Source organism: Pongo pygmaeus, chromosome 16 (assembly GCF_028885625.2).
Source record: "Pongo pygmaeus isolate AG05252 chromosome 16, NHGRI_mPonPyg2-v2.0_pri, whole genome shotgun sequence".
Lineage (NCBI taxonomy): Eukaryota > Metazoa > Chordata > Mammalia > Primates > Hominidae > Pongo > Pongo pygmaeus.
This window is the reverse complement of record NC_072389.2, coordinates 94,753,875-94,775,083: the sequence shown is the minus strand read 5'-3', so window position 1 is coordinate 94,775,083 and position 21,209 is coordinate 94,753,875. Positions and strand designations below refer to the sequence as shown.

Below are 21,209 nucleotides of genomic sequence, written 5' to 3'. Positions count from 1 at the left end.
TAGTGTTGGACAAAGTGTAGCCATCTTGAAAAAAATTATGTTGGAGCTACACCTCACACCAGGATAAATTCTGGAAGGATGAAACATTTCAAAATAAAAATGAAATCATTCATATGCTAGAAGAAATTCTAGGCTTTTAAAAATAATCTTGCAGTGAAGAAGACCTGTCTAAGGAAACCAGAAATCCCAGAAGCCACAAAAGAAACAATTGAAAAATTTAATTATGCAAACATTAAAAAAAATTATGCGGCCGGGCGCCGTGGCTCACGCCTGCAATCCCAGCACTCTGGGAGGCTGAGGTGGGCGGATCACGAGGTCAGGAGATCAAGACCATCCTGGCTAACATGGTGAAACCCCATCTCTACTAAAAATACAAAAAAAATTAGCCGGTCGTGGTGGCGGGCACCCGTAGTCCCAGCTACTCAGGAGGCTGAGGCAGGAGAATGGTGTGAAACCAGGCGGCGGAGCTTGCAGTGAGCCGAGATCACGCCACTGCACTCCAGCCTGGGTGACAGAGTGAGACTCTGTCTCAAAAAAAAAAAAAAAAAAAAAAAAAATTATGCATGGCAAATACCACTATGGGCAAAGTCAAAAGACAAATGACAAACTGAGAACAAATATTTGCAATTCATATCACAAAGGGCTAATTTCCCTAGTACATAAAGAGCTCCCTCAAATGATTAGGAAAAAGACCAATGACCATCAGAAAAATGGTCAGAGGCTACAAACAGGCAGTGAACAGAAAAGGAAATAAAAAGAGTTCTAAAATATGAAAAGATACACAGTCTCTTTAATCAAAGAAAGACTAATTAAAACCACAGTGAGAAAACATTTTTCACCTACCAGATTGGCAAATATCAAAAAGTAGAACTCCTGATGTTGGCAAGGTTTTGGGGAAATGTGCTCACAGTGCTGGTGTGGAGAGGCTTGAGGGCAACAGCTAACAAAATTTTCCATGCACATCCCCTTTGACCCAGCAGTTCCACCTCTAGGAGTTTATCCTACACTGACAGGTGTGCATCTTGATGAAAATACAGAAGCATTCAATGCAACATTGTGAAAGCAAAAGATTACAAATAAAGGAAACCTCTATCTAGGAGACTGATTAAACAAACCTTTTTTTTATGGAATACGAAGCAGTCAAGACATAAATGGAGGAAGCTCTTTCAGCACTCCTATGGACAAATCTCTGAGTGATATTTCACAAAGAAAAGATGGAAGGATAAACAAGAGCCTACCGACAGCAAGGGCAACACGAAGGAGGGTACAAGGTCATAGGTTCTATTGGCTGATGAAAGAACTTCTGGGAAACGCAGCCAGGCTTCTTGAGCGGGGTGAGCCTTGAGCACAAATATAAGAGGAAGGAAATGATACAGCTGCCCTGGAGCTTTCCGTCAGAGGAACACAGTTATAAAAAGCTGATAGAAGCCACTGTTGATGGCTGTGGGTTAGCCCTGTTGAAATGGCAGCCCTCCCCTACGGCATGTGGGCAAAGGAAAACATTTTCTCAGATGGTCAACAACTCCATCCTTGAGAAAAACCAGCTTAGGCACCAGACCTTCATCTTGTCCACAAAGTGAGACAGCGCCACAAAACCATGCAGATAAGCATGTTCTAGAAAGTCCTACTAAAGCAAAGTCCATCTCTCTTTACATATAAAGGACAAATACAAAGGATGGTGCTGGTGTCACTGCTTATACTTATTATTAGGAATGAACAAAATAACGGCTTTCAAAACTATGAAGGATGAAATGCATATTCAGAGTCCTCTTAATGTCATATCAGTTTGAAATAGCTATAAGAAATTAGAAGCTTAAAAATCACCCACATCCTCACAAGCCTTACAAAAATATTCTCATTTTTGTTTCCCTTTCATCTGTATCTATCTGAAAGCAGAGTATTTACATAGTTACAACAATGGTGCTCAGATAGAGATATATAATTGTCTTCTGCTTTTTTCACTTATTCTCTATTTTTATAGATAATTAGTATGCTAAGTTCTGAATGTCTGCATAAAATTCTATCCTGTTTATTAGCTATAGTTAAGGGAGGGAGCAAACATTTATTTAGCCCCTTCTGTGGGCATGTTACATAATTCAATTTGTCCCTTACAGTGATTCTTATTATTAGGACCCCCTTTACAGACAGAAACTGAGTGTCCAACAGTCTACTGCACAGCAGACCCTGCATTTGAACTCTGTGTGTGTCTGACCTGACAGCTCTTTCTTTCCCCTGCATTATATTGCTGCTGCCTCCATTGTTGGATGCTGCTATTCCCAATTTTTACTATAATAAACAATGCCAGCAAAATATCTTTATATATTTTGTTTTCACATTTCTTGAATTTTTTTTTGCGTTTTTCAACTTCTGTTTAAAAAGTCCAACAGGATGCCTCATCTGTCTCCTGACTCCTGCCCCTGAGAGATGACTATTCTTAACTCCTTTAGTTGTCCCTACCACCCCACACTTGCCTTTATTTCTTAATGCCATGCTTATCCTGCTTATGCCGGTTCTTCAATTTCAGTTTTCAATAGCACCTATTGAACTTCCTACCCTGGAAGGTGCTAGCTCTCTTACATCTCCCCTAAGACATACATTTTCTCCTCCCCCATTCTTTTCAACACTGTTACAGCAACACTTACGGTTAAATTAATTTTCAGTGTTTATAAAATTATAATTATGGAAATATTAGCCACAAAGAAGTCATATGTTGTATTCTTTTTTGTGAAATTTTTTATTTTCCTTCAAGTTATCACTTTTATCATTTCCTCATCAGCTTAGTTTTCTATGTGCTAATCACCAATTTGTCTCCAGACTCTAGGGGACCTGTGAGTCTCTCAATAGTCAGAAACCAGTTTTGCTTTTTCTTGGACACACCACTGAGGAGCCCCTGTGCCTGTTCCCCTCTGGAAGGGCTTCCCATCCTGCCCCTTCACCTCTCTGCTGGGTCCTAGATCCCAAGGCCACACCAGATGCTATCAGACAACAGAAAAGAGAAACACAAATGTCCAGGAAGCATTCATCAGAGAGAAGGTGATTATGTTCTCTCAAATAAAGAGGCTGTGTAGAGGTATGAAGGGATTCCAGATAGAAGGCATTGCAAGTGTAAGACATAGGCAAGACAGAACATGCAGTATGAGAAAAGGTGGAGAGATCTGATGTGTCTAGAACACAAGGAATGTGTAGAAGGAGGAGCGAGGGCTGATGCTGGACCTCACCCTACAGACACTGAGGAGCCACTTGGTTTAAAGCAGAGGCATGGTATGATCAATTTGTGCTTTAGGAAGATAATTTGGTGGCCTGCAAGATCAATTAGAAAGGGTAGAGAATGGAGGGAAAGCTATTGCATTCTTCCAAGTGAAAGCTGATGACGTCCCGCAGTGAAGCAGAGGCACTGAAGGAGAGATGGAGTGAAGGACAGAAGGAAGGAGGTCCACGTGACACAGGCTGCTGCCTGTGGCCATGATTATTCTCCTCTTCTCTGCACACAGGTGAGTGTGTGCTGCTTCTCAAGTTAGGCATGGGCATGAGCCTTGCTTTAAACCAGGGGTGTCTAATCTTTTGGCTTCCCTGGGCCACGTTGGAAGAAGAGTTGTCTTGGGCCACACGTAAAATACACTAACACTAATGACGGCTGATGGACTAAAAGAAAAAGAAAATCACACAAAAAATCTCATAATATTTTAAGAAAGTTTACGAATTTGTGTTGGGCTGCAATCAAAGCTGTCCCGGGCCACATGCAGCCTGTGGGCTACGGGCTGGACAAGCTCTCAAGCTTGTCCAACCTGCCTTATTTTGTTGTTACTGTTCTGTTTCTTTTGTTTTAGGCTTTTAGCAGCCTGAAGCCATGGTCTGTAGTTTCTGTCTCTAGTGATAAGCGAAAAAGAGGGATGAGGAAGGGGCTTTACCAGCCCAACCAGAAACTAAGAACCCATGACTGTATTATCTCCCTTGGACACCCAAACCAATGAAATGGGAAAGGAAATGACCAAGTGCCACTTCCAGTAGCAGCCTGTAAGAGCCAGTGTGTGAGGTGTGACATCGCTCTTCCTGGCTCAGTGGTGACCACGGAAGCAGGTGTTGAGATGTCACCTCCATCAGCTGGGGTCCTGGTGGGATGACAATCAGCAGAGCCCTCCTGCCCATTGAAATAAACACGTAGCATGAGTGAGAAATAACGTCTGTGGCTTTAAGATGCGCAGGTTTAGAGGTAATTAGTTACCACCGTATAAAGTAGTTTACTTTGACTAATACGACGTCCAACTTAATATAATTTTGACAATATTGCCATATTTTCCTGAGTATCAAATAATATTTCATATTTTAAGGCTTCATTGTTACCAAGTCTTAACATTATGTGGTGCTTATTACATGTATTTCCTCATGTGGAATTTATCTAGGCATATCTTTTGCCTACTTATCCACTGATATCCTACTGACATTCAGGTGTGCTTCTGTGACCTTTGTGTACATTATGTCTTTTGCTATTTGTACAACTGATCTAGCTGATAATATTAAAATAAAAATAGCTACAATAATAGCAGCTATATTTACTGAACTCTTATACATGCCAAGTATCCTATAAATCATCTTACATGCTGTTCTTTTTTTTAAATTTTTTTATCAGCATACTGAACCTACGAAATAAGTGCTATTATACCCATCTTACAAATGAGGAAATAGAAGCTCGGCAAGGTGAAGCCACTGGCCAGCAGGGGGCAGGGCTGGCATCTGAGCCCAGGTGGGTCTCACTGCTGACCTGGGCTCTGGATTCCCCAGGGGCAATAGCTCGCTAACTTCACCCTCTCACTTGGGCTCCTGGATTTACCCTCTCAATCTTAGGGGAAAAACCTTCAATCAATTTGGCTTTCTCCTCCAGTTTCCATTTTTTCTCCTTCCTTCTCTGGCGTTTGTTTCCTGACTCGCTTCTTTGGTTGCTATTGTGCTGACCTGTTTATTCACCTCACTCCTGAAAACACATTCTCAAAAATCCCTGATCCTTTCTGGCCAAGGTAGGTGGCCTTTGGTCAGCCCTCATTCTTCCTGAGTTTCTGACCCCCTCTTCAATGTTCTCCTTCTCTGGCTGCCATGACACTGGAGGCTGCTGGTTCTCCCCCTACCTTTCTTACTGCCTGTCTCTGGCTCTTCCACCCTAGCCATGGCCTGCCTCAGCCATCAGTCCTTAGTGTCTCTCTCTGCGCACCCCCACAACCTCCCCTACCTGCAGCTGATTTGGAATCTACACACCTGGTCTTGAGCTCCCACCTAAGTTCTAATGCCACAGTTGCACGTACCCCTGTGCACATCCTGTGGACAAGCCCCAAACTAAACAACTTTCCTTGAGAAAGCAGCTTCCCCATTCAACTTCCCTATTTCTGTCAATGATTCTATCCTCTCAACTGCTCAGTAACCTCATCATAATCTGTGATTCAGCCCTTTCCTCTGATGCCCAAGGCCATTCCATTATCCACCAATACCACTGATTCCACCTTAGAAGACCTCTGGAATTTGTCCCATCCTTCCCTTTCCTACCACCTACCACCAGTGCTCACAGGATCAAGCCCAAACTCTTCCTCTCTGGGAATTTGAGACTCCTCGTGATCTGATCTCCTTTTCCTCCCCCCACAGACCCCAGGGCTCTCTGCTACAATCAAACAGCTCTCAGCTCACCAGATCGTGGCATAGGGACCTGGCGAGGAGCTGGCCAGGAAGCAACTATAGAGACCAGACCAGTGATGGGGCCCAAAGCCTATTAGCAAATAAAATCAAAGGGCACAGTGAGCAAAGGGCAGACTGGGTGGCAGGGCCAAACATGATGCAAGCAGCACCAAGATCATTTTTGGGAGTTACAAGAGAGACAATCAAAGTCTAGCCAAATGAAGATCCATGGAATTAGGAGACAAGAATAGAGTGGCTGTGGTCAGGGCAAAGCATTGACAACGTGGATATGTGTCAATGGCAGCAAGGCCTCTACCACCTTCTTATCCTGCTGACTGGTTGGAAGGCCCACAGGACAAAAGGACAAAGGTGGATGGGTGAAAAGTGTTGGCCTGGGCAGCAAAGCCAGTTTTCTGCCACGAGTGCTTGTTTAAATAATTGATTTTACTGGTTCATGCTCACACCAACGTCTGTGCCTTCTCTCCTATTGTCCCATCTATCCAAAGCCAACTAATCTTTCAGGATTATGGAAGACCTCATCAGTCAAGCCACCACTGGAATATCCCCTCTTTCTCTAAATTCCTTTATCACTTACCTGAATTACTCACTCTGTCAATCACATGTTCCTACCAAAAGACTCTACTAAAGTTAGTGTGTACTGACTCTATGAGAAGCAGCAACGACAGGGAAGACAGAAAATTTTTAAGACAGTCTCTATCCTTAAGCCTCTCAGAATACACTTGAGGTGTGACGAGAGATACATTTGTGGAAAGTTATTGTTTCCATCCCTGTCCTTAGGTAAGAGCCAATGAGACCAGAGACAGGTAAAAGTCAGGAGCTACTAGAAAAGCTATGATTTGAGAAGGCCTGAGGATTCTGATAGACAGAGAAGGTGGAAATGTGAGAAAAAGTATTGTGTGTGATATAGAAGGGGCTGAGTATGGTGTACAGATGGTGAACAGACTGGAAGAGCAGGTTACTAAATATTACTAATTGACTAATTTTTAAAATATATACATATATATTCACTGAGAAGAATCTTCCTTTATTCAAATCCCAAGGAAGGAAAAGTCCATATTGCTGTGGCTTGGCAGGTTTCAACATTTTAAAAAGCATTTATGGAGTTTCTCGCTTTACATCAGTAAGAAATTACTGTTCAAGCTTTTGTGATCTGGCTGAAAACACCAGTTCAGGGTCTTGCCGGCAGGAGGATTTGGTGCTACATATCACAGGAAAGTCAGGTTGGTCATGGCAATGGCATTAGTACTCAGTGGAAGGGTAGAAAAACATATAACCTGCTGTTTCTCACAAATTTCTCCCTTCCTGGGAGGCTACAGATGGTTCTGGATCAACCACTGACCTCCAGGCGGGGTTCCCAAATGTTTTCGATTACAGACTCTTATAATGGCTACCTCAGAAGTTAAGCCATCTGGTTTGATGCCATGCACTCACACTGACCCACAGCCCTCACTCTATGATTAGAAACTGACAGCAGGTAGAGTTAGGGTGGTTCACAAGCTGCCACAATGGCTGACTCATTTCCATGACTCACCGTGATACTGCACTGCAGGCAGCTACCTCAGGCAGATGGAGGGCCTCTGAGGAGTACCCAGCCCTTGGTACTTGGTAGAGGGCACTTCCCAGTCTGACTACTGACAGTCATGGGGTAGCAAACAGCAATGGCATCTCATGCAATCATGCATAAAATCAAGTCTTCAAGGACTACAGCCTTCCGTATTAGTTATAGCTTTCTAGAATTTCATGGAGGGGTAGATTTCCTTATAAACTCAGGAAAATGCTTTCCTTAAGTAAACATTACACCATCTAATAAATTCTGACCCTAAAGGTCAGGCTCCCAAACAGACTCCATTTGCAGAGAAGTATTCTTGATGCTGCTGAAGAAGACTGGGCTTCTAAAGCCAGTCACTTCACTCACTGTTGCCTCAGACAAAGAAAAGTGTAAACAGCCGTCAGCTCTTAACTCTCCACATCACTGCATGACACTGGCACTGAGAGTTTAGGAAAAATTCTTATTTACCCTCCAGAATATATTTTCCAAGTCAGTTTACTGTCTTAATTTTATTTTACCATAAAGTATATATTATTTTGTAGTACAAAGTGTACTATCATAGTGAAGGAGGGCATGCTGAGAAACAGGCAGAGAAAAAGAACAGTTGAGATCAAAATTGGCAACCTCTGAATTCACAGGGTCAGTAAAACATGAGAGGCTGATAAAAGTTGGCTATCCTTAGAAATTCAAGACCTTCTAGAAAACAAGGTCCATTTCCTGCTCCCGGATAGTGGAGCAATTTTCAGTCAACCACACATTGAGAAGGAGTATAAAAGTAGATCTGATTCCATGTAAATCCTGTAAAGCAAATGAAGTTTAAGCTAAAAGTTAAGGATGAATGGTGAACCAAGGTGGATTCTGAAATCGAGTCTGGGAAGGGGTGACACAGAGGGGTGACTCAAAACAGGACCTTACACATGGAGCCAAGGCCCACTTACCATCCACATGTACTGAATTTGATACCATGTGATGGAATCAGTTGTAGCATATACTTCCTTTGCTTTTTTGGAGACACAGTAGGGCCCTGAAGAATAAACTCAGGTATGATGAATAGGGCAGTATGAGGGTCATACATTTTTGGAAACCGGAATTGGTTGTTTTAAAGAATGCTCGGCACATGAGGGATGAGCCTTTTTCCATCTGAACTAAATCACGGGAGTCTTGACTATTTTGGATCCTGAACCTTTTTTTAGATCTTTCAGGCTTCGGCAATTCCTATAAGAAGGCATAAAGTCTCTAAGAAGCAGCTACAATCTGTATCTAGGTTAGAGAAGGTGGATGAATTCTGCAGCAGACTCAGACTTGGTGATCTTGATTCAATATAGGAGACCTCAAAGATGGTGGCACTTTTCTTCCTGATGTGGCTGGCCCCTTGCATAAATGACCTGCTACAGCAGAGACAGGGCAGGCAGGCAACATCCAAGATAGTGAGTAGTCGAGAGGGTGAATAACTTATCCCTGTTTGCCCTGGAATTCCCCGGTATTAGCACTGACAGTCCCATGCCCCAGTCCTGAGCAAACTGGAATGTTTGGTCAGCCAAGCAATAAAAGAGTGTCCCAGGGTCAGCAGTTTAACTTTCTTTGACAGTTTTGGTTTGGGCTATTTCACCAGAAACATGAGCAATTTTAAGATGAAATTGCCTAAAAGTTTGACTTATTGAGGCTAGCCCTTAATACTCAGCCTCAATCAAGATGATTTTGAGTCTTCCATTTTTCAGGAATTTTCTAACAATATAAGTTTGCAGGTGCATATGATCTGAAGGTCTGGTGGCTACAAAATAAGCACATCAGAACACTACAGTTCTGCCAATCACTTGTTAACAGTTTACCAGAAATATCCAAAGAAATATTTGCACAACTCTTTTTTTTTGTTTGTTTGTTTGACATGGAGTCTCCCTCTGTTGCCAGGCTGGAGTGCAGTGGCGCAATCTCGGCTCACTGCAACCTCTGCCTCCCAGGTTCAAGTGATTCTTCTGCCTCAGCCTCCCTAGTAGCTGGGACTACAGGCATGTGCCACCATGCCCAACTAATTGGTGTTTTTTTTTTTGAGACAAAGTCTCACTCTTGTCCCCGAGGCTGGAGTGCAATGGCACGATCTCAGCTCACTGCAACCTCCACCTCCTGGGTTCAAGCAATTCTCCTGCCTCAGCCTCCCGATTAGCTGGGATTACAGGCACCTGCCACCATGCCCGGCTAATTTTTGTATTTTTAGTAGAGACAGGGTTTCACCATGTTGGCCAGGCTGGTCTCGAACTCCTGACCTCAGGTGATCCACCTGCCTTGGCCTCCCAAAGTGCTGGGATTACAGGTGTTAGCCACTGCGCCCAGCCCTAATTTTTGTATTTTTAGTAGAAACGGGGTTTCACCATGTTGGCCAGGATGGTCTTGATCTCTTGACCTCGTGATCCACCCACCTCAGCCTCCCAAAGTGCTGGGATTACAGGCGTGAGCCCCCATGCCCAGCCTGCACAACTCTTAAAACAGATAAAATCAGGTCGATGGAATTAAGGCTCTTGGCAATTAGGAATTTATCCTGTGAAAAGGACAAAGCTTTAGTGTTCAGCCAAGAAGGAAAGGATCTAAATCTGATGTGGAATGTCTGTGAGCAAGAGGGAATTAAGAGAAATTTAAGTCAAAGATAATGAAATTCTTTTCAGCTTTAACTTGCTATAAATAAATAAGCTGTGCTGGCTCCAGAATTTTTTTACCTAGGAGGGGCCTAGGGTGGCAATCTGACTGGAAGAGAGTGTGTGAAGTTGCATTTGCCTGATGCTTCAAGATTGAGAAAACACCAACTGTCCATCTCAAAGCTCCTAATCCCAGCCTCTGCATTGGTACTGCCTCTGCAAAGAAACAGCTTTATAACAAGGAGGCAGAGAAGAAAATGGAAGGAGTGGCCATTTCATATATGGAGTCCCGTGCTCTTTAGATCCAGAAAATAACTCCATATATTACACTATCAGAGAGATTTGAATTAGTGCTTTTCTGTAGTCTAATTATTTAACACTTCCTTGGTACACTAGGACAAAAATAGCATATTTTGCACATCTATGACAAATATAGTGTTTGTACACACAGAACTGAGCTCTTATTTGGGGCAGATAAAAGAAAAATGGATATTTACTGTTAAGAAGTATGTACAACAGCAATAGAGAGGGAGTTGGTACTGTTCGAGAGAAAAATCAAAAGTAGATTTGCTCTGCTTTATTAGAAATAATTAGGGGCTGGGTGTGGTGGCTTACACCTGTAACCCCAGCACTTTGGGAGGCTGAGGCTGGAGGATCGCTAGCCCAGGGGTTTGAGACCAGCTTGTACAACATGGTGACACAGGTGAGACCCTGTCTTTACAAATATATTTTTAAAAATTAGCCAGCCATGGTGGTGTTGACCTTTGGTTCCAGACACTTGTGAGGCTGAGATGGGAGGATCTCTTGAGCCCAGCAGGTTAAGGCTGCAATGAGCCATGATTGTGCCATTGTACTCCAACCTGGGTAATAGAGTGAGACACTGTCTCAAAAAAAAAAAAAAACAAAAAAAACAAAAAAAAGAAAAAGAGAAAAAAAGAGAAATAACTAGGAAGCACATTTGTGAGGAAACTGATTTTTTAAAAGTGCCTCTAGAAAATTTCCGTAATTAAAAAGCTTGAAAAACTGATCTTTTAAAAATGCCTCCCCACGATGAGTCTCAGAGAAGTAGATCCTCAAATGCTCATTAACCAAGACTGACGGATGACTAATCGGCAGGAAACTAAAGGTTTGAACACATTATGATGAGAACAGCATTCCAAACTGGATGCTCGTTTGGAGCTTGTACTCCGGTGAGTGAAGAGAAAAAGGGAAAACCACAGGAGATGAATCCATGGTGGTCTATGGAAGGGCCACAGGGCTGCTCCCGTTCTTTTATGACTACCTGAAGCAGCTTCCAGGCAGACACGGCCAGAGAGGGCACCATGGCATAGGAGAGCCAACTGTTATTTTTGGCTTGGTGTTAGTGGGTATGCCCCTCTCCCCTAAGTTTCAGGTGTCTCTCAAATCCACCGAGAACAATAATGTCCAGTTCTTTTTAATACAGGTGGCAGCTGGTTGCAGAAGAAAGCGATTACCTTTGCATCTCTGGGGAAGAAAGTACCCACACACATGTGGCTGTGGTTTTCATCATACTGCCTCCCTTCTCTGGACTCTGCAGGGGCTTCTAGATGTCTCTTGGATCCAGTGAGGACAACTCAACTCTCTGTTTTTAGGCCTATTAGCCAAGCCCTCCATCACACTCCTCCTAAATGCCTTCATCTTTAGCTATAAGACAGCCCATACTGGCAAGCTTGCTAATGAGTGAAAAAGCAGCAGCCTGGCTTCCCACAGGGGAGTATGTACATTTTAATAGCAGGCTTCCAGAGACAGGGCACCTGCTGCCTGTCTGCTTTCCACCCGGGACCTGGTGATGAAAACTTCAGCCAGGCCCAGAGGGAAGGGTGGAGGCTGTGAACTGCCATTATGTATATGCCTGGGGTTGTCCTGCCTTAATTTAAGACCATAAACAATCCATCTTCTTCCAGAAACAAGGTAGAGCCTTCCCAGATCAACAAAGCTGTGTCAGAGCTGAAGGTACACCTGATTCCCTGAAGCGCCACTGAACAAGCCGGATACAGTGCAGTTTGTTTGTCCTGGGCAGGCACACATGGCATCTCCCAAAATGAGAACATCGTTCACTTACACCTGTTTATGGAAAACAAGATACAGAATGGCATTGTACTTGAGATTTGGAACCACAGGGAATCCTGTTCTGTCTCCCCAAGTATGCGGCTCTTGATTTGGGGTATATATTCCAGTGATAAAGAAAAGAGACACAAATTCTCATAAAACAAGATGGAACATTTTAAACGGACACAGAAGTTATATGTTGGGGAAACACGGTAGGAAGATGGAAGAAGGGCTCATTCTGGCTAAAGAGGAGTAGGGCGGCAAGTTAGAAAATAGTATCTCAGAATTGATGCTATTTAAGGCAGGGCACAGGGGCTCACCCCTGAAATCCCAGCGCTTTGGGAGGCCACGGTGGAAGGATGGCTTAAGGCCAGGAGTTTGAGACCAGACTGGGCAACATAATGAGGCTCTGTCTCTATAAAAAATTTTTAAAAATTAGCTGGGTGTGGTGGTGCACACCTGTAGTCCCAGCTACTTGGGAGACTGAGGCAGGAGGATAGCTTGAGCTCAGGAGTTTGAGGTTACAGTGAGTTATGATTGTACTACTGCACTCCAGCCTGGGCAACAGAGTGAGACTCTGTCTCTTAAAAGCAGAATTGATGCTATTTAAGTTTTCTTATAGGATAAGAGGCATTTTGGTGCTGAGAAAAAAGAGGGGATCTGGGATAGTGGGGAAACAACAGCCCAAAGGTCAGGTACTTCACAGGCAATGAGAGAATGCTGTGAGTAATGAGGCTGGACAGGTAGGTTCATGCCGCGGCTGCTGGCCTGCTTGAGGAAGCCAACTCGAGTAGTATTATGACAGATCGGTGGGTCAGAGGCAGAGAGGTCATAGTACACTTTTGTAAACACCCAAGGGACTGGTAGTTACACAGCTGCATACATACACAAAAGCCCCTGAGCTATATACTTAAGATTTGTATATTTTACTGTATGTAAATCATAGCTTTAAAAATTACTTAAAAAAAAAAAAAAAAAGCAAAAGGGAGACAGCGCCAGCCTGTCCAGGAGTACGGGGGCTGGGAATAGTTAGAAGAAGACAAACACACAAGAAAAACAGTCTCTGTACGCTGCAGTCAGGGACCCTCTCCCAGGGTCCTTCCCCTAAAAAGACCACTCTGATGTTTGCTAACGAAGCAAGGGTACCAGAATCAGAAGATGTCCGTGCTGAAGGGCACCATGGGAGACATACCTATTTCATTTTACACAGAAGGAAACCAAGGACCAGAGGGGCTATCATTTTGTCCAGGGTTCTGTGGCCAGTTGAGAGGTAGAAGACCTAGGTTTGCATCCTAGTTCAAATTTCAATTCAAAGCTCTTTCTCTACCCAACTGTTGCCAGCAGCCATCAGGAAATTTGGATGAATGACAGAATTCTGAAGCTATAAAAAAATCAAATGTGAGTAGATAGGTAGCAGCATGGGTGAATGTTCATGACAACGTTCATCATGGTTTGGTGAAAGCAGGTTACCAAACAATATCTATCACTGTGATTTTGTGGGGGCAAGTATAAGCAGAAGGAAAATCACAGGGATGATCGACCTCATATTAATAGTGCGTTATCTCTCAGTAGAATTATAATTTTTTTTTTTCACGTGGGAGGTTTTCTGGTAAAAACTGAAAAACCTGTTAGACAAATTCCAAAAGAGCTATAGGGCCGGTGCGGTGGCTCATGCCTGTAATCGCAGCACTTTGGAAGGCCGAGGTGGGCGGATCACGAGGTCAAGAGTTCAAGACCAGCCTGACCAACAGGGTGAAACCCCGTCACTACTGAAAATACAAAAATTAGCTGGGTGTGGTGGCAGCGCCTGTAATCCCAGCTACTCAGGAGGCTGAGGTAGGAGAATCGCTTGAACCTGGGAGGCAGAGGTTGCAGTGAACCGAGATCCGAGATCGCGCCACCGTACTCCAGCCTAGGCGACAGAGTGAGACTCTGTCTCAAAAAAGAAAAAAAAAAAGAGCTATAACATTTATAGATAATTTTTGTGTGCTCTACCTTTTCCATTTAAAAAAATGAATATGCATTAAAGTTTTTATTCAGAAAAAAAGATTTGTATGACTATCTAGATTTTTGTCATAATTCCGAACTGGGCGTCTGCTTGTTTCACTAAAAGTAAACACTTCATGAGAACAAAAAAATGAATCACTAGGTAAATATTGATCTGTTTCTAAGTGAACAAGAGACATAACATCCCACTGAAGCAAAGTTTTCCTCCAGACATTAAAAGCTTAATTTATAATGTATCTTTGGGTAAATCATCTTAAAACAGATTTTCGAATTGACTTTAATGCTGAGAGGGGAAAATAGTAATCCCTGATCCTTGAGCATGCTTTCGATGTTCACCTTTCATCGACTTTTTTTCTATACCAGAACAGTAAGAAGACATGTCCTGATTCCGCACATGTCATCATAACCAGCTACCCACGGTCAGGATTACTGAATAATATTCACAGTTTGTTGTAAATCAGTTAACAGAACTTTCCAGCCTAGGCGAGTGCTTGTGAAGGCTGCAGACAGGCTTCCTTGTAGGAAAAAAAATCTTCAAACTCCCAGGAGAAGCACTTTCCCTCATAACAGATGTGTTTCCTGCCCTTAGCTTCCAACACATGGGAGGTTGTTACAGTCATGTGACACAGAAAAAGACTATGGGGGACAGTAGCTTCCAGTGGAGTGACAGAAACAGAAAGAGGGTCAGATGGGAATCAAAGGTCACCCAGGGACTGTCATCATCAGGGGCTGGCCTCTGCCTCAATTCTCTCACTTGTACCCAAGAAAAGTCCCTGTTCACTTCCCCAGCGATAGGAAGGCAGCCAACATGGTGTCACACTCCAGTTTGGGTTCAGTTTCCCTCTCTGCTACTCCCAGTTTCCTCATCCCTAAAATGAAAGGAAAAATGAATCCAACCTTAAGGTTGGTAAGACTGAATGGCATGATGTCTATGAAAGGTACTCAACAAATTTCAAATGCAGTAGTAACGCAGACAAAAGAGAGTGGTAATGTGAAAACATTTTGGTGATATGAGACATGAACATAGGATACAGTGATTCCTAAAATTAGAATCTAAATCAGAAATAAGAGGTGAGTTGAAGGATGGAGGGACAATAAAGTGAATCCTTTTGCCCTTTAGTCATTTGTCATGTTCAAGTCAGATTGCTCAGGTGTTTAGAATTTAGCCGCTTAAGTAATGCCCCAACATGCTGTAAGAGGGCTGGTCCTATCATCGAAAGGAGAGGCTTTGGAAGGAAATTGGTTCTGGAGAATTTGTCCCTTCACATACACCTTCAAACCACAGCTAAGTCATAATCAATCATCAGGTTTGCCTTTAACCTAGGCTGACCTCCACCCCTCCCTAGTTCAGGCTTCACCAGGAGAGAGGGTGGCAATCAGCCAATGACCAGGGGGCTCCATGCTGATGCCCCTGGCTCAGGCTGATGCTAATTTTCTAAACACAGCCACGAGGTCCAAGGAGATGGGGCTGGGGATGCACTTCCATAAGAGGAGGTGGGTGGGAGCCATTTCAGTAGAGGTCACACCTTAGACTCATCAAGAAAATGTGCTAGAGAGGGAAAAAAGCAAAGAGAAACTGTTGGGCTTAATGTCTCTGGATTATTTTTAAAAGGAAAAAAAAGAAAAAGAGGTAAAAACTGCCACAATCAGCTTTCTTTTACACTTTGAACAATTAGTATGGAATCAAACCTTACATGATGTTTTTCTGGAGCCTGGGCAATAGCAGCTTTGCATGGCTTCTTCCCTCTAATTACTCAGGAACCAATGCTGGGTGGAAATTTGCACTCATCTGCACAGAAACTTGCAGGGTTTTAAATACTTTGGTTTTCGAGAGCTCTCTAAAAATGAGATGACAAAAGAACTGGGTCTAGCAGTCCTACCCAAACTGTAAACTGAAAGTAAGTGCAAATTTCAGCAGCCAGTCTAAGTTATTGATCTAAATTAAGTATTAAAAAAAATTCAGGCCAAGCGCCGTGGCTCATGCTTGTAATCCCAGCACTTTTGACGCAGGCAGATTACCTGAGGTCAGGAGTTCAAGACCAGCCTGGCCAACATGGTGAAACCCCATCTCTACCAAAAAATACAAAAATTAGCTGGGCGTGGTGGCATGTAGTCCCAAGCTACTGGGGAGGCTAAGGTAGGAGAATCGCTTGAACCCGGGAAGCAGAGGTTACAGTGAGCTGAGATCATGCTACTGCACTCCAGTCCGGGTGACAGAGTGAGATTCTGTCTCAAAAAAAAAAAAAAAGAAAGAAAAAAAAGAAACATTCGAAATACGACTATGACAAATACTGGATGATTTTCAAAACATATACCATGCACACCCTTTACAGAGCTAATTTTTAACTGCAAACACTGCATATAAGAACACCATGTCCTTGCTCTTGTGCCTGGCTGTGGAGGCTACCGTAATAAAAAGTCCCCTCAGCAGGGGCAGTTCCAAATTCAATATGATGACATTTACAGTGTCCACCACTATTATGCAATATCTCTCTTGACTTGGGGTCATGACATCACTGTCACAACTATGAGAAAACTGCGTAAGAATACCACACACGAACACCCAAAACACCTAAAGCCCATAATGGTAGCTGTTCACCCTTGGCCACCAGTGTGTGAAAATTAACTAGACAACTACACAAAGCAGGGGCCCAAACTCTCAGATGTTTGTTGCCCATTTGTCTGCTCTTAGAAGAGAATCATTCACCCAGTGTCCCCAACAGCCAAAAGAGGGGATGAGAGGTGGTATCAGGATGCAGGGAAGAGCTTCTACCACCATTGGGTCTTAGCAACTGCATTAGTCATGTGCTGAACGGACACGCTTGAGGAAGACATCTCTCTGAGCAGCTGCAGTCTGAGAAGGCACAGGCAGAATGGAGTAAGCTTGAAGAAGCACAAAGCGAGTGAAGCAGCATGACAAAAGGAGTGAGGAATTCAGACCCACTGTGCATGAGGCTTGGCCTGAGCCCTGGAGGAAGACACAGTCATTCAGAAGACATCTATAGGGAAAAAGTGAACACTGCATCTCTTGAAAACAGTATGTGTGACACAGAGTGCAGATTCCCTTCATTTTACAACTACAGTTTCCTCTATCAGAAGCAGAGCCTGCCCCTGCTGCCTCCAAAATACAGATCTGGAGGAAGGTGCAGTGGCTCATGCTTGTAATCCCAGCACTTTGGGAGGCCGAGGCGGGCAGATCACTTGAGGTCAGGAGTTCAAGACCAGCCTGGCCAACATGGCGAAACCCCATCTCTACTAAAAATACAAAAATTAGCCAGGTGTGGTGGATTACACCTGTAATTCCAGCTACTCCAGAGGCTGAGACACCAGAATCGCTTGAACCCAGGAGGTGGAGGTTGCAGTGAGTCAAGATCACACCACTGTACTCCAGCCTGGGTGACTAAGCAAGACTCTATCTAAAAAAAAAAATACAGATCTGGGCTTCTATAGGGAAACCTGGTTCACTCAGACAAAGCACTCTCTTTAAGTACATTCTCTTAGCTAATGCTTGGTACATTTTTCAACAAGGCAGATGGAGAGTACTCAACTAATGGACCTGTGCTTTTTTGCTTATTAATTATTTTGGGTGAGGATAGTTTCTCCATCCTAGAACTGGCAACAAAGCATTTGTTAAAGGACTAGAATATTGTCCAACTTTTCCATATCTGCCTAAAAATGACTACTATTTTCTGCAAAGTCCCTGTCATGGATAATGACATCACACTGTGGAGGAAGGAATGTTTCAGGCAACAGAGATCTGATTCTCTCCTACCCTCCAGGATTCAAACACTAGACTGCAATCAGACTGTGGCTATTTTAACACCAGTGACGCCACATCCCATTGATGCCTTAAGGACACGATGGGAGAAGATTCTTCTTTGAACATCACACAAAGCCAAATGCATCAGTGGCTGAGCATACAGAGGGCACGAGGTCTACTCACTCTTTGGTCAGAAGAGGACAGGACTTGAGCAGAAAGCGTGAGAGCCCCGAGTCCTGGAAGTAGAGGTCAGGTGGGGCTGTGGGGCTCTTCAGATTCAAACTCCGGACGATCACGTACAGCACAGCAGCCACTGCAGCCAGCTTCACTCCATCAAACACGGCTGGGAGTTCGGGGGTCTCCAGCATGGCATTCATCTTGATCTGGGGAGCAGAGGCACAGGTCTAAGTTTACAAGCACAGTGAGGACGGGTGGTGTCCACCACCCTATAGACGCATGGTGGGCTAAGAGATACTGCCAGTGATGGTGTGCCACAATTCAGATGTTTCCACAGGCTCCTGCAAGGCAGACACCACCAGCATCTTACAGCTACTAATCAACTGGCCATAATGCAAATCACAAACAGTCTGAGCATGGATAAACTGGGTACTGTGTTTTCTTTTTATAATCTCACAAGCATTTCTAAGATGAGCAAATCAGAAAATTGAAAAATGCTAAGAATAGTGTCCTCTATCAGAGGGGGAAAAGTAAGATCAGTCAAAGAGGTGGCTGCAGGACTAGGGGTAGCACTTTGATTTCTGTTAACAGGTCATCCTTTTGTTTTTTTTTTTTCCTCTCTGTAGACTTAACCTGCACCTGGTGCCCCAGGTGTGTGTTAAAGGTTGTGTTTACACCCGGAAAGGGCTGTTGGTGCCACCAGGTGTGGTTGTACTGCCTGCTGGCCTCACCCCTTTATTTGCAGAGCAGGCTGAGATAAAGCAACCTCAGCCTGACTCAGCCATCTGCTCCCCACAGGCTCCCCAGTGCTGGAGTCTGGGTCAGACTCAGCCCAGGTCGCAGCGATCCTGGCTCCTAAGGGTTTCAGGAGTGAAATAGAGCTTGGCTAGTTTTTTTTGTTTTGTTTTGTTTTGTTTTGTTTTTTTCCCCCTGCGGAGGCTATCTGACTGTAGCCATTAGTCCAAAATTAGGTTAAAAGTAAACCAAATTGACCACTAGGTCAAAATCTAAAATTGGACTACAGAAAATGTATATGCTTATCTGGCCTTTCCCAAGCTCTCCCAATATTTCTCTTTTGAAATAACTTTACCTTATATACAACACACACACACACACACACACACACACACACACACACACACATACACATATACCTCCAAACATATAAAATCAAACATAAGCAACGACAAAAGCAACAGCAACAAAAATCCAGTATTTTCCTTGCTGCTCGGCAGAAAAACAGAACATCAGCTGTTACCTTAAAAATCAGGGAAACCACAAGCTAACAAAAAAGAGAAAACGGTAACTCTCATAGCCAAGGTAGCTATGGCAACAGCTTCCCCTGGAATGGTTTCAAGTAGCCTCTGCTAACAACAGTCATCACGAGAGCTCTGGTAGCCAGTGGTAGAGACAGGATAGGCAGAACAAAACAATCTCCACCAACTGTGTTTGGGGGTATAACCGACCGAACTTTCCTAAGACCTACAGCAAGTCCAGAGAGGACTCAGAAACCCTTTTCTAAACTCGAGGTCACTTTGGCAGAAAATCTCTGGCAGGGATTCCCAATTCAGTAATGAATGGAAATAAAAGATCACAGCTCCGTAACTAGTCTTCCACCATCAGGGCAAGACAAGGATTTTTAAAAACTTACCTGATACAATTTCAAATCAAGGCTAGACCATGAATATAAACTCAGCTACACTGAACTTCTGTGAGAAGACAGTTTTCTTAAAACTTAACTTCTGGGCTGGGCACCATGGCTCATGCCTGTAATTGTGCACTTTGGGAGGCCAAAGTGGGTGGATCACCTGAACTCAGGAGTTCGAGACCAGCCCTGGCCAACATGGTGAAATCCTGTCTCTACCAAAAATACAAAAATTAGCCGGGTGTGGTGGCACATGTCTGTAATCCCAGCTACTTGGGAGTCTGAGGCAGGAGGATCACTTGAACCCAGAAAGCATAGTTGCAGTGAGCCAAGATCACACCACTGCACTCCAGCCTGGGGACAAGAGTGAAACTCCGTCTCAAAAAAAAAAAAAAAAGACTTAACTTCTGGTGACACTTCTCCTCACTCCTGGGGTCACATCCCCTGAAAGCTATCTGTAAACCCCTAAAACAAGGATCCTTAACTTGGGGTCTGTGTGTTCCCTACGGGATCCTACGGTCTAAGAACTCCCTGAAATCATGTGAAAGTTTGGGCACATGAGCAGTTTTCTGGGCAGAGGGTTTGCAGCTTTAATCAGATTCTCTAAAAAGGGTCTGTGGCCTAAAAAAGTACATAGCACTGCACTAAGATGCCCAGTAGGTTTAATCTGTGGCTACCATTCCTCACCTTGTCCAAACCCTGCCACGGATGCCAAACAAAGGCTAAACAAATGTCCAAGATGATGCAGCTTGTTAATATAGGCTTTTAAGTCTCCACATTCTAGTAGAGGACCAAAACTAAAATCCACCAGAAATTCTCTGACTATATGCTGGTAACACGGAACTGAACTAGAAATTCTTCCTCATCACCTTTGTTGGGAACAGAACAGGGTAATACAGCAAGTAGTTTCCACCAGTTTCCTTGTTGGTTTGGGGTGGACTTGTTGAATTAAACAAGTAAGTCCTTCCCTTCTCACTTCTACGTACTGCTTCCTAACATAAGGGGAGGAGAAACAAAAATAAGAGTCTCAGCAATACATACCAATGTTACTTATTCTTCCCACTGCAAATACGAATTTTCCTTGAAGAGTTGTACAGTTGGGCCGGTCAGGTCAGATCTCTTATTCAAACTAACCTAAAAGCTAAAAAGATTGGATGGTAATGTTTTAAAGAATGAAAAAGAAGCAATTTAATTGAAACGTAAGCACAGTCTAAGTTCCTCTGCATTTAAAGTCTTTAGGGAAAAGACAATTTCGTTAATTAACAGGTATGCCACACTCTTGAATGTTTGGCCTTTTTAACAAGCCTGCTGCGGGAGGGCTTTGTGAATCCACCAAGACTGACAGGCTCTCTCTGGTTTCTAGGACAAGTTTTCTGCTGTGTTCCTAATTCTGGCTAAAGCCAATTCACATTGCTTTGAACCTTTATCTCACAACATAATCTCCAGAAATGCCTAACAGGACAGGTAACATCTCTGTGTGACCAATGAAATAACTTAGCAAGGCTTGAGATCAAGACAGCACAGCCAGTCAACTTATTTGTTCTCTTCCAAACATACAGCAGGGACAGAAAAAAAAATGAGCTGAGAAAAGTAATAGGGCACAGATGGGCTCAAAAACAAAGTACCAGAAACAGAACAGGGCCAAAAACAATGGGTAGGAGATTGCATTGCTTGTAGGGTCCCAGTTCAGACTGT

At 43.5% G+C, this 21,209-nt stretch overlaps 1 protein-coding gene and 1 non-coding gene across 9 annotated transcripts in view; both read right to left on the bottom strand.

Annotated features, from left to right (window-relative positions):
- ABHD2 (abhydrolase domain containing 2, acylglycerol lipase) overlaps positions 1 to 21,209 on the bottom strand; it is a 115,599-nt gene that overhangs the window by 68,259 nt on the left and 26,131 nt on the right. For 7 of the 8 annotated variants that reach the window (XM_054450342.1, XM_054450348.1, XM_054450345.2 and 4 more), the window contains 2 exons: positions 20,556 to 20,655; positions 17,876 to 18,075 (listed from right to left, as the gene is read on the bottom strand). In XM_054450342.1, coding sequence (XP_054306317.1) covers positions 17,876 to 18,069 — 194 coding nt within the window. In that variant the 5' untranslated portion in view covers positions 18,070 to 18,075; positions 20,556 to 20,655. The remainder of the gene's footprint in view (positions 1 to 17,875; positions 18,076 to 20,555; positions 20,656 to 21,209) is intronic. The other variant, XM_054450349.1, reaches the window with a different exon arrangement.
- Positions 13,523 to 13,584, bottom strand: LOC129014773 (U7 small nuclear RNA). Its single transcript, XR_008494309.1, has one exon. It is a non-coding gene; the product is annotated as a U7 small nuclear RNA (small nuclear RNA).